The 14,591-nt window shown below is 38.7% G+C and overlaps 1 protein-coding gene across 2 annotated transcripts in view; it reads right to left on the reverse strand.

The window, feature by feature from the left end:
- Positions 1-157: 157 nt before the first annotated feature.
- Positions 158-14,591, reverse strand: part of wrn (WRN RecQ like helicase) — a 50,480-nt gene continuing 36,046 nt past the window's right edge. For both annotated transcript variants that reach the window (XM_088629221.1, XM_088629222.1), the window contains 4 exons: positions 14,174-14,355; positions 11,283-11,399; positions 10,198-10,356; positions 158-1,621 (listed from right to left, as the gene is read on the reverse strand). In XM_088629221.1, the coding sequence (XP_088485347.1) occupies positions 1,505-1,621; positions 10,198-10,356; positions 11,283-11,399; positions 14,174-14,355 (575 nt within the window). In that variant the 3' untranslated portion in view covers positions 158-1,504. The remainder of the gene's footprint in view (positions 1,622-10,197; positions 10,357-11,282; positions 11,400-14,173; positions 14,356-14,591) is intronic.

The following is a 14,591-nucleotide window of genomic DNA, read 5'->3' on the forward strand; positions in this document are numbered from 1 at the left end:
ATCCCTTGTAAAACTGTGGCTCTAACATTCTGAAGGAAGCATTTAAATGGCTGAACTGTGGTTTAGATGTTAAAACCTATCGCCTTGTGTCCAAAGTAATTGTAGAATCACCTTGTATCTACAGGAGGAAGTTTAGAATGATCAGGTTCAAGAACCATTATGAAGTGCCTAAAAGCTTTATTAGCAAACAATAACATTAGATTAATTCAAGAAGCGTGTTGGAGAAAATTACACATATCAAACGTAACAAAAACAATGTAATAATATTAATTCTTAGAATATAAAAAAACATTTTGAATGTGGAAATGTTTCCTTTAAATGTTAAACTTCTTATACACGAACTAAAGCATTACCAATTAATTTACACAACTCCCAATGTGACACATTTTTATAAAGTATTTACTAGACAAATACTTGTGGGCAAAAATATTTCATTCAAAGTGACTGTAGCCAAGTGTCAATCAAATATGTTTTTCTGGTTCCAGGAGTTCAATAACCTTTGAATGGAATCTGCCCTGACGTTTTTAATCAATTGCGGTTAAAAAAAAAGCCATTATGTAGCTTGATACATCAATACTGTGCATGTATACATTCCTCAAGCTGGTATTACAGTATGTCTTGCAAGACTGAAGTCATTACAATATGTAGCCCACACTGCAGTAAAACAATAAAGCATCAGTTCTCTACTGCAGAGGTTCACAGTCCTGGTTCTAGAGGACCACACACCTGCTAGTTTTCATACCAGCCACACTTAAATATCTCATTTAAACCTTAATAGAACTAATAAGGATCTGGATTGGAAAATTTCCCATTTTGGCTTCTACTCAAAAGAGACTTTATTTGCCTTATGAAATGCAGTTGTTTACAGGCAAACATGTATAAGAGCTGAAAACCGCCAAACAGTTTAGACCATTTACATTTTTGAGTCTATTAAGGGTTCAAGTATACCTGAGAGCCCCGCTGGACTAGAAACCAGCAGTTTCGGGCCTCTGGGTCCAGGATTGGGTCCTCTGCTGATCTGTACCACTGAGGTGCGGCTAAAACACCGCTTTAGTTGTTTCTGGAAGCTGTTTTCATTTTTCAAGATCCAGAAAATCTTGTATACAGAATTATTCTCTATTTCGTAGTTTCATAGGTTTGTTCAGAATCTTTTCTGAAATATTCACACAGAACGCAACATCCATCTTGTACAGAACACAAATGCAAGGGTTCCAGACACTATGTCGCTGGTACCTCAAGCTATAGAATACTTACCTTCAACACACAAGACTGCTCATCCTGTTTGGGGGAGAAGCCAGTCAAGAACTAACTGGGCTTTTATAAACTATTTTATATTTTATAAGCTATGCAGCTTTCCAGATGTTGAAATCACATTGACGGCACTCTGTTGTGCTCTTAAATGAAGTGTGTATGTCATCTGCAGCTCCTCATCTACAGAGTGACTGTACTTGTAAGGACGTTGTGTTTTATTGGAAGTCGCTCAAGTAAGAATGGATCCTGAGGGTCACATGAAGAGTCCTTTTTTTGTTTTGGCCTTTTTTGAGCCAGTGGAAGGAAATTTGGATCCTCCTGGTGCTTCAAACCATTCGGGTACCTTTCTCTTTGTCGGTTGGATGGCACCCTGGAAACACAAATGAAATCATTCCAGGATGTTTTGTTAATTAAATTGTTAAATAAAGTTCTCTAGTGACTGGTTAAAGCTATCGAATTAATTAAGTTCTATATATACTATAAAGTTAACAAATTTATAATTTAAGACATTTTTAAGATAAACGGATCAACATAATACCTCCTAAACACCTGGTAGATCAGAAAGGTACTTTTTTGTTTAGAACTTTTGAAAGAAACAAAACCCCCAAAAATATTTTCAGAATTAATATAATCATAGCTTTCTTGGACACAAGCTGGCTAAAACAAACCATCAGAACTGAAAAGAACTCCTTGATGAAAATACAGTTTTCATTACCATAGCCTCCTGATTAAAGGTAATATTTCCCTGGTAATATTAGGAGAAGGTCATTTCACTGTCAGGCACAGACCCCTATCAATACAGACTGGTAACCCCCTATACAGCCCTTCCTTACTCGTTCACTCTGAAGGGGCTGTCTTATTCAAGACAACCATGAAGTCAGATAGAGCATCAAAACTCCTTAACCAGAAAAAAGTTCACTGCGGAAACAAATGACTCACGAAATGACTCACATCTTCACATTACTTGCTGCCACAAGAGTGTAAATAGTCATACTGCTTCATGTGAGGTTGCAGGGCATCTGTGATCTGACAGGTGTAAAGGACCTAGCTAGCACACTGAAGGAAGCGCTGTAGGCCTGTAGGCCGGAGGCGCTAGGCCCGAGCCCGGGAGGATGAAAAATCACCATGGTGACTTGCTACGCAGTCCTTCAGATCGGGGGAACTACCCAGTGGGATCACCCCATTGAGATTCACCACCGCGCTGCTGAGCTGCCAGCCTCTATCTCAGCCTTCCAAAAACAGAAAAGCGTCAAGGAGGTACAGGAGGCCCGTTTCATCGGATTACAATCTATCATGACGTCGCCTAAGCCCATTTATCGGTTTCTTCAAATTTCATTTCACAAGAATGACTTTTTTTTTCCTTTTCCAATCCATCTGCTGCTAACCCTTTTGTGACCTCACCAAGTGCTCTCAAGAAAAAGCCACTCTGGAGCTATTTAGCAAGGCACGCTAATGCAAACTTATTGATCTGCTGGATACTATGAATAGGCAAGTAGAATAGCCATAAACATAACCTGTGCTCCTTCCAAGGGAAAAAAAATGGTGAGTGGATTTTGGAAAGACGGGAAGAGATTATCAGTGTCAAATTAGAAATTTGACTACCGGTCGGGAAATCTTGTTTGCTGAGGGCTTACAAAAGGGAAATAAACCGCTAAACTATCAGAGGTCAAAGAAAATCCACATACAGATAAACTTGGTTCTTAACAAAAACAATCTACACTTTTGTCTGTCAAACATCCTTTGAATTAATCTGATGATGTTTGGATAGTATGTGAGTTTTTAGTATGACAGCATTTTTATTATTTTTTTTAAGAGTCTCTCAATTTTCTTTCTGAATGTGAAGGGCATCACCACAAAGTCAAGCATCCCTGATATAAAGGCAACTGTTAAACCTGAAATTGTTCCTGCTCATGGTGAAAAAGACGCATACAGAACAACATGAATTCCAGTCTGATTTTTAAAACTAATGATTTTCTTAAGATATATTTCAAATTTCAAGACGTCTATAATTCTCTTTCTAATGTTGAGAGTCAAGTTTCAGAAATGAACAGCAGATGCAAACTCTTTATATCATGATAAAATGCTAAGTATTTTAGAGATCATAGCTCTTAAGCATCAACCCATATTCATAATTAAGGCCAAAACATAACTGCTGTCTTCGCCATCATTTTCTAATTTTTCTATGTATCCTGGTGATGACTGTTATTTTGATTAACGTATTTTCTTATGTTCTTCTGTTCATGCATACTTTTGAAATGACTTTCTTTTCTCAGCAATAAACCCTCTAACATGCCATTTCATTTCAGAATAGAACTATTCATTACCATAGTGGCTCCATGGTGCATAACAAAATGTTAATACAACCTTATAAATTAAGCCCATGACTTTATGCATATTCTGTAGAATCAGTCAACCATGACCTGTTATTTAATGCCTCTTCTTCTTACTAAAACATCACATGTTGGTTACAGATGGCTGTGGACTATCTGAATGGCTGTGGTCACACAGTGAGGAGAGATGAATAATGCTAAGTGTACCCAAATGAGTAGGTATTTCAAGCATGTGAAGAAGAAAATTAAAATATCTCCTCTTTGTGCATTAAGGAGAAAAGCAAATCACAATGGAGGTAGTGCAGGGATTGAGGAAACTAACACACCTCACCATTCAGATAGCAGAAAGGCTACAGAATTATGAGCAAATGTTGGAGGACAATAAGGACTGGTACAAATCTGAATTTTCGATGGAACAAGAAGTTAATTTGTTTCTACTACAGGTATCCATTTTTTTAGGATGGAAGAATAAGAGCTTTAGATGTGTGCTGTTACATTATTATTACCTCATATAAAGAAAATATATTTATAGTTTAAGAAAAGAAACTCTAGTGAAATTTGAATATGCACACAAGGTAACTTTCTGAAATACACACAAATACCATAGTGATGTATAAGTAAGACGGGAATTACAGGATTGAGTTCTGACTATGCATTGTTCTGTCCTTGGTTAGAACAGCCTAAAAGATTCAAGACAATAGCTTTTTTTTTTATCAAACCAAAGCTAATTCTTGCACAGGATAGACAGAGCAGGGAAAATTACTCTGGTAGACCCCAGCCCAGCTCCAAGTATCTAAATGGTCAGATTATGCCTAGAAGACTGATGCGGTGTGTTAATTTTACCCCATGAGGCTGAAGTGATGCTGGGATTCCTAATACAATATAGGAAACAAAGTTCATGATCGGAATTATCTGGAATAAGTTATTTTGGCACCTGAGCAGGAAAAATGAAATCTTTTTGTAGATATCAGAATGACAATTATGATTCCTCCTAGACATCTCAGATTTCAGTGTCTCCCCAGGATAACATGGAGGTTTTCAATTTCCTGCATCACAGAGTGTTAAATAGTTAACAACGGACTGGTGATCCTACAGTCGGAATAAAAAAAATGTTCTCTGTCTCGATGACAAAAACATTAACGGGGCTTCGGAGGGGCTGTGGATTCACTAGTTCTGTCTCACTAAGCCCATGGCTCTTTGTGATTTGGTTTCTTATTTACTTTGACCTCTGGCCCCCCAATCCTCTCTTAAGATCGATCCCTTCGTGGCTGCCCTCTCTAACGAGATGAGCAGGCTGGCTTAGCCAGGGGCTGACCTACATCTGGCACCTGCTCCGACTGACAGAGGACTGGCCCAGGCCAGCAGCTGTGACTGAGACCTTAATTTAGAGCCTGTGCCCCCCCTCTCCAATGACCTGGGGTGTCCTTGTGGTGCGTGTGGGCTCAAATCATACACTGCACGAATCAGGTGCTTGCACACCTGCAAACTGGGGATGCAATGATACACAGAACACCCTGAGCCATTTCTTGTTAAATAAAAGGTACTTTAGCCTCAACCTGTAACAGCCGATCAACACGTCTCTACTTCTAAAACCTAGAAGATTATTTTTATCAGAAAAATGGAGTCTGCACTTCTTATCACTAGAAGGAATTGAGTTCAAGCACACCCACCCCCACTGCAACTAGTAAAAAAAGAAAAATGAATTATAAAAAATCCTACATCATCAGCTGTGAGTATCCTAAAGACAATGTACATATTTTAGAAAATACAGCATAATCTTCCACCCATTTTCTAACTGCTGTTTCCACTTCCGCATCGTGGGAGTGCAAGAGCCTATCCCGACACGCAAAATGCACAAGACAGGATACACCCTGGACGGAGCACACACAGAGTCCCAGAGCACAGACACAGTCACGGAGTGCACACTGAGTCACCGAGTGCACACAGAGTCTCAGAGCACACACACAGTCACGGAGCGCACACACACAGTCACGGAGCGCACACACACAGTCACGGTGCGCACACACACAGTCACCGAGCGCACACAGACTCCCAGACCACAGACGCAGTCACGGAGCGCACACTGAGTCACTGAGTGCACACTGAGTCCCAGAGCACAAACACAGTCACGGAGCGCACACAGAATCACGGAGCGCACACATAGTCACCAAGCGCACACAGCGTCACCGAGCGCACACAGCGTCACCGAGCGCACACAGCGTCACTGAGCGCACACAGCGTCACTGAGCGCACACAGTCTCACCAGAACCAAGTTTCCCAGAAGCCAGTTAACCTATAGGTACCAGCATGTTTTTGACTGTGGTAGGAAGCCAGAGCAGCTGGAGACACAGCCCACATGAACACAGGGAAAAAACTGCAAACTCCACACAGATCACACCCCAGGTCCAGAACTGAACCATAGGACACCAGCACTGCGAGGAAGCAATGCTAACCACTGCAACCATTTATTTTGAATAAATGTTGGTATCCTCACTACAAACAGGACCAGAATTGTTCTGTACTGTGTCATCAAAACTGCACAACAAGCTTAATAAGGATGAAGGTTTTGCATCTCGGATTATTATTTAAGCTTTCCCCCTATTTTTTTTGTTCTAAATTTAAAAAAGAAGCAAAAAGCAGCATACAGTATTTACAATATACAGTGGAACAGATCATGTCCAGCACGCAGGTGTCCTCTTTTCCTCGGGTCTAGTAATTCTATCCAATTTCGGGAATTCAACCTGCATCTTTAACATTTTACTAACAGAACAAAATTACAAAGGAAAAGCAATTTCAGATTTCTTCCCATTTGCACTATCATTTATATACAGTATATACTATATAAAGAGCTCTAGTAAAACTACATCACAAAAAGCTGAAAAATAAAAATATTTTATGCAAACTTGAAAATAATCTTATGCCCACACTTTGACATCTACATTTTAAGTGTAGACAAAAAAACAATTAAGTAAGAAACATTATTTTGAATATTTGTTGTGCAATGTAATGAATTACACTGGATGAGTAACATTAGACTGAAAATCCTAGGAACCCAGAAGAAGGACGGGTCATTGGGGATTTGTGTGACTTTTTTACTTTAACAACTAAGGATTCTTCCCTCTTTTGTTAAAAATGACAACAGGTCTTCTAGACATAGACTGCAAAATCAAACACAGTGGCTTTATTTGAAGGAGACTGGAATTTTATCCATTAAAACAAGACATGCTAGACTATGAAAACCTAATGGAAAGGTCGCTGCTGGAATGCAAAAGCCAAAAAAACAAAAGCCATTATGTTCTTTTAATGGTACTAGCCGTTAAACACATTAATAAATATGCTACTACATTTTCTTTCCACCGCAAAGAATATTAAATACATGGTTAATTCTCATTTCTTTTACTTCTGTATGTTACAGTATACAGAAAATGAAGAGAGAGAATGTATCAGGGCCCTACCACAAAATATCTAAAGAATCATATGAACATGATCTGTCCTCTGAGGCCAATTATATCTGCCTCTTTACAATAAGCCAAGAAAATCTGTAATGTTATGTAGACTGAAAAAAAGCCCTCACTAGCTGTTCCACTAGCTGTAATTCAGTTCATGTGACTTAAACCTTTGTCAACTGTACTGTAAAACTGCTAATAAAATTCAGAATGTTCATTTGTTGCCTTCAAGCCCTATGTGCCAAACAATAAGAATACAACCTGAAAAAGCTCCAGGTTGATATTTGTCTTACAATTGCAGAGAAATTGTTTATCACAGAACCTGTACTTCTAAGTTACCACAGAAATGAGGAAAAAGCCAGATATTTAGTCTCTTTTCAGATTCATTAGAAGCTTAAGGTATAGTGGTAGGCTTCTTTGAGCATAGACAGTTTGACACTGAACAATACATTTTTTTATTTCAGGCGATTTGTCAATTTAGAGATTATGCTTACAAACCATGAATCATTAAACTGCAAACCAAGAAAACTAATTCTTCCATTGCACAGTTCTCTACCAATACATGGAATGAAGTTATGAAGTTATCGGTTATTTATGAACTGTAAAAATGACAAGGTCTCTCTTGAGAAAGGACTATTACATTTTCACAATAACAGCATGAAATAAAAAAAAAATGGTTACAGCAATATATTACAGGGTATTCTCTTTAGTTATCTTGTGCTGAAGACTGGTTTTCTGATGCTGGTTACCTGAATGTTCTGTGCTCATATAGCAGAACAACACTTAGAAAATTGAAAAGGGTAAGAATCCCTAACTCGCCTTAAGAAGCCACTTTTAAAGGCACTACATAAAATAAAATACAGTTTATTATTAACTCAACGAACTGACAATATCTTTCCATAGCAGTTGCAATGTCCAAACAAACTGCTTTCCTTTCCTCAGTGTTTTCTTTCTTCCTCAACACAGATGAATGTTAAACATTAACTTTCACTGTCTTTGTCAAGATATGAGGTCAGAATTGCAAGCTTCATCTATTTTCTCCAGGCAGTACAGAGCACTTCTCAATTTAAGAAAAAAATAACGGCATTTGATTTCTGCCTGGAGAAAATAGATAAAGCCGACAGTTTGTGCCAATTTTTTTTTAATCCCCCAGTCAACCCCATCTGTTTGATATCTCCAATGTGTGCAGGTTACCATAAACACTGGAAACCGCTGATGCTGTAACTCCACTTTGCATCAAGAGAAACATCCATCCATACTCACCACTTCATCCAATTCAGAGTCACAGGGGAGTCAGAGTCTCTTGGCAAGCAATGGGCACAAAGCAGGGTATAACCTGTATCCATCTCAGGACACACACACAGACACAGACATGCACATATTCATACCAGGACCAACACCCCAGGTCCACAATTGAACCCAGAGCCCCAGTGGTGACAGGAAAAGATGCTAACCACTGCTCCACTGTGACCCCCCTAAGAGAAACAACAGAGAATATTTCCCCACAAATTGCCTTGTCACCTACAGCTGCAGTCAACAAATAATCTTCCATTTGTGAAAACCCATTTATTTGCTGGCTACTGTTATGGTACAGTAGCTGTATTAAAGCCATAATGGTAGTGAATATTTTGTTTTCTCTGGTGGGTAGTTGAGAGTGACCTGTTGCTCGTGGATTCTATTTTGATTGCTGACAGTTGTAAATAATATAAATACGGATAATATGAGACAAGGATTTTTACCCCAAAATCAAAATGTCCTAACTAGATTTAAAACATGAAGAAACGTGTCCAGGAAACCATGGTCACTTCCAATTTACAAAACATCTCTTTAATAGGAAATGGGAAAATCCTAGCAATACAAGATCAGACAAGTATGTTTGTGCAATATTTCTCAGGATGAAGAGAGGTGCATGATCAATGTTTTCACCACACATTGGCAAATGTAGCAGTGAAGTGTCTTATCAATCTTAAAACATGTACTCAGAACTTGAAAATTAAACTTCTTACACTCTCTTTAGAATTGATATGCTGCATGCTAGCTCAGAGGATAAACCATAATCCGAAGGATTAGCATTTGTATTTTCCTATTTGTCACAGTACACTGCAGATACTCTTAGTCAATGCTGCACTCCTGCCTTCTTCAGTGTTTACTGTGGAATTACAGACCATCAGCCACTCAAATCATATTAAACGGAGCTTAGCTTTTTGTAAAAACAAAGGCTGGAGGACACAAGCATTCGATCGTAATGGATACACAACAGGAGGACTGTGAAGGTTATAATGCCAAAAAAATAAAAAATGGGCACGAGACAAGGCTGTAGAAAGAAGATTAAAAATATTAATCATTATTTTTAAGGCAGTGCTTACCCTTCAATGGTGTTTAACAGATTGCAGTGGTATCTTTATTCATTTATATTTCATATTATTTTCATGTTAAATGTCAAAGAAGACAAACTGGTTCTTTTATTCAAATGCTTATTCTTTCCCAATGGATGGGGCTATTTTAGATCTGTAAGAGTGTTAATGTTATTCAGAGCTGTCAGATAAGCACAATAAAAATAATCAAGTCAATAACAGGCGTTGGCAATAATGGGGCACTGGTGGCAGTAATATCATTTCTGTCTCATCGTGCTGGGATTCTTGGTTCAATTCTAGACCTGGGGTGCAATCTGGAATTTGTTTGTTGTTCCCCTGTTTACGTTGGGGTCCCCTCTCTGTGCTCTGGTTTCCTTCCACAGACAAAAGACATGCTGGGAGGTTAATTGGCTTCTGGAAAAATTGGCTGTGGTGTGAGTGTGTCTGTGTCTGTGTCTGCCCTGTGACGGAGTGGTTTCCCATATAGGCTGTATCCCTCTTTGTGCCCGTTGTTTCCCCGAAATAGGCTCCAGCTCCCCCACAACCCTGTATTGGATAAAACAGAAAATGGAAAAAGTGCTTTATCCAACAGAGTAATGCCCTATTACTGTACCGGATACTGTGGTACACTGTAATAACACTGTATGGGATACATTACCATGTACAATGCTCTATCCAATAAATCATTTAATATGGTAAAAGAAACAACTGGTGAACGAACGGCAAAATCACTGCACTGCCTCCATGAGATCTGAGGCGGACCGTGTCTGGCCCTTTTTTTTTTCCTTTGCCAAGAAGGATGGCAGCAGCACATACCTTTGGTGGCGAGTCTCTGAAGAGCTCTTGTGTGTCTTCGTCCAGCTGCTCCTGGTTCCAGGAGGCCATGCTGAGTGCAAGGTTGTGCTTCATGGCTCTCGGTGCTGCATCACACTCTGAACCAAAGGAGGCGGCAGTGTCCCGAGGGCTCATGCTCACCTGCGAAAAACAATCGACAAAATCAGCATCCTTCATGGCAAACCTAAAACACACATTAATGTGGAACAATTTGGTCCTTCATTATGTATATCTATAATAATAATAATAATAATCATAATAATAATAATAATAATAATAATAATAATAATAATAATAATTACACTTATATTTTGTTTTTCTGGGCACTCCACTTAAAGCCCTTTACAAGTAATGGGGACTCCCCTCCACCACCACCACCAATGTGCAGCCCCACCTGGATGATGCGACGGCAGCCATAGTGCACCAGTTCACTCACCACACATCAGCTATCAGTAGCGAGGATAATCCATATCCATGAAGGAAGTTGATAGATGGGGATTATTAGGAGGCCATGATTGGTAAGGGCCAATAGGAAATTTGGTCAGGATGTCGGGGTAACACCCCTACTTTTCGAGAAACACCCTGGGACCACAGAGAGTCAGAACTAGGGTAAGTGCCTGCCATTGGCCCCACTTACACCTCTTCTAGCAGCAACCATAGCTTTCCCAGGAGAGGAGGTCTCTCATCCAAGCACTGACCAGGCTCACACCTGCTGAGCTTCAGTGGGCTGCCTGTAGTGAGTTGCAGGGTGACATGGCTGCTGGCTGCAGATTGTAAATGTTCCTTGTTGACCAGTTCTGTCACATTATATTCTTCTTCCTTTTTCCTAATTTTAGACATTTTTTAGAAGTTGTGTATGGCCTTAGGAAATTAAGGCCCATCTCACACTTTTTCAACAGAGAATAAAATCTAATGTAATGTTGTATGTAATAACAAAACTATTTTTTTTATTTGTTCTGAAGTCTTCTGTCAAGGAACTAAGAAAGTGAGACGGGGTTTATACATTGGACAATTTTAAATTAAGAATTAATTCTAAAAAGTACTGCTTTAGTATTACTAGAGATTACCTCAACTTCAGGCATGGGAATTTCACTAAGCAGCTCATCCTCAATCTCCAAGTCATCCATCTTCACTGAAGTCTCAGAAGAATGGGGTTGTGATGTCTTTTTCTTTACAGGCTTCTCCTAAATGAGAACTGGCATTTAAACTACTGCATTTACACTGGAAGTGTTCGTCACTCAAGACAAGACTTGCCCCTGCCCATCTTAACTTGCAAAAATGGTACCGTCTACCAACACCCTCAAAAGTACTGACCCATCTGGCCTCTGGGTCTATACGTATGGCCATCAGAAAAATTTAAATTCTGAAGTAAGAATAAAAGATGCAGTAAGAGTAATATGTTGTTACTTTCACCAGGTTTTCTGAGCACAGCTAGATTATAAATTGTTACTTACTAACATCATATCAGACATGGGTCTTTCATAACGATGTGGTTCAGCTTCAGTAGGTGCCTGAGATGTATCCCTGTCCATTTGATATCTTTGCTTACAACGGATGCCCACACTCCCTGGAAACAACACTCCTGGTGCTTAGCAGTCTGATCCATGTAAGGTTTTATTTTCTGCACCTTCCTCATTAGCTAAAAACAGATTCTGCTACAGTATATTTCCCAATTAACCATATTGAGGAGGTATTTTAAATGACAGACACAAACTTAAAATACCAATGAGTAGTCCAATTAATCTTGATCTTTAATGTATCCACGTGACAAAACACAAAATACAATGACAAAATGTAATAGTCACAATAAGCAGAAGGAAGGGACATTCAAGGCATGAAATTTAAGAAGATACCAGTAACTGAAACACAGCTACAGTAAATGGAAATAGCAACCTAGTCCTTTTAAAAAATAAAGTAACGCAAAGTGTCAATTTTGCAATGTACTTAAAATGCAGAGTGACTTCCTAAGGGGATTTTAAAGTGTTTTGGTGATAGAGATCCTTGGGCTGAAGCAATCTCATTTCCATAGAAACATACTATCTTAACCATCATTGTGTGTATTTCCGTCCGTTAAACCCTGGCTCACATGTTAGCCCCCATTCGCCCCTAGACTGAGCCATATTGGGGGACATAACACGATCATCAGAAACTTTGTTACACAGAGTTATTTGGGAGTCTAAACCCAGCTATCTAAACATGAATGAATGAAGAATGAAGTTTAAAAAAAATCAAATTAGAAAAGTAAAGGAGAAGGTGAAGGAAGACAAGGAGAACATTCATTTTGCAAATGACAGGAGGTCACTCAACCCATGCAGCTCATTTGGTTTTCACTAGCTAATTGATTCCATCGAGTGAGCTCTTGAGAGACAGTATCTACTTTGGAAAAAAATGGATACCTTGTTTTTAAAAATATCATAACAAGAAGATGTTTGTCCATTTTATAAACTTATTCATGAAAATTGGAAACGAGGGAATGGTGATATCATGTAATATGTGATCAATGCGTTGTAAGGTACTACCGTTTAAATTAAAATATGAATTAAATATGCAACTACCAAACATTTGAACTAAAATGACATGATCAGGACATTAAGCTGAGGTTGGATGTAATTAGCAGCTCTTTGCATTTAAAGACAAATTACTGAAGCATTGGCAGATTTGTGTTGCCAAGGAATAATTTGTGGTAAAAGTGCTTTCTTTAATGGCACTCTGCTGCCCTCTTCTGTTTGTATATCTTAAGCACTTTTCCTGTGGAAAAGCAGTTTTTGTCATTTTCTTGAAGGGTTGTATGCAGTTTATTTGATGCATCTCTTAAACTGTTCTTTTATTTCCTTTTATCCCTTATATTTATGTGATTTTCTAGTTTTATTAACATTCCTCAAATTCCATTCTCAACTTAGCCCTGCTTATATTTTTTTATTAAAAAATGCTAAATTTGTATTACTTCCCAAACCCTTTCCCTCTGCTTCTGTCTCAAGTCTGTATCACAGAAAACAAGATGTGGGCGTGTTAGTAGGGGAGTGAAGAGGTTCACAAGGGACAGTGAGTCAAACACGCTGATGTACAATTGAACATTTTTCAGATCTTTTACCCTAAATATCTTGAATAGTTTGTTAATGTATTGTCTAGGCGTTATTTATTATTTTCACCATATAAATGGATGTGAAGAAATTAAAAAGAAAATGATGCATTTTCTTTTAACTTCTACTGTTACCACGAAGGATAAATCATTCCAGGGGTTAATACTTAAACTGATTCAAAAACATACTTCACTATTTATGTTTCACTTCAATCCCTCATAGGATCAGGGTTTTGAAATTGTTTGAAAAAACAAGTGCCCAAGCAAATAACTGATACTGATTTCTAAATTTCAAATGAAAAAAAGACATTTTACATTGAACTATCACAACCGGGTGTATTCCATCCTATATAGCATGGCTACCAGACATTTCTGTTCATTTTGACGCAGCTCTTGGGCTGTGATATACTGTAAGGGTTAGGGTTAGTCTACAAGGTTTGCTGTATAATATTAACCAAGGGTCTTCAACCCTGGCCTGGAGTTCCCCAGTCCAGTCATTCTCACCCAAAAGCACTTTTTTAGAGACTATGAACAGGGTGTTTGTTATGTGCCGAGGTGTTTATTCCAATGTTCTTCAAATTACTCATGTTAAAAAATCAGATGCTTAATTGAACACAGTTAAATTGTTCCAATTTAGAAATTCATGATTTACTGGCTGCCTTTGAAACATGCAGGATCAGGGCTCTCCAAGACCAGGGGTACCACAAAGTGGAGAGAATGGAGTGAAGAGGGCAGTTTATGAATGGATGTTCAACTGCTGTGTAAGATATTATCCACAAGTAAGAGAGGTCACTCTGCGCTGAGACTGAAATTAATGTAAAATCTCTAGTTGGATGAAATGGGTTGCCTGTACAACAATGGACCAGTGGGAACACACACCTTTGTCTCTATCCACTCCAGCTGTTTGCTGCAGGGGGTGGGACTCGGTTTCAGTCCTGAGCACGCAGCCCTCTCTGGTCCACAGTCTCCTTCCTTCTGCAGTAAGGCCACCGTCAGACTAATAAGGAAAGTGTCAATTTCCTCGGGGACCAAATTTCTGATTGCCTTAAAATTGCTGACATCTGAAAACAAAACAAATATTAAGGATGGGGCGCACCCACTCACAATTATGCAGAAGCTTATATGGTTAAATTGGCCTTTTGATAGATGAAAAGAGCATCATAAAGGAATGCCATGTTTTTTTACATATTCATAGCAAATTACATGTAATGTGTTGCATGTACAAACAAACCCAAAGGAAGCATATTTCTATGAGCTATGAAAATACATACACAATGGCTCTGAGATGGTGATGTTA

Source organism: Lepisosteus platostomus, chromosome 4 (genome assembly GCF_059453375.1).
Source record: "Lepisosteus platostomus isolate fLepPlt1 chromosome 4, fLepPlt1.hap1, whole genome shotgun sequence".
In the NCBI taxonomy this organism is placed as follows: domain Eukaryota; kingdom Metazoa; phylum Chordata; class Actinopteri; order Semionotiformes; family Lepisosteidae; genus Lepisosteus; species Lepisosteus platostomus.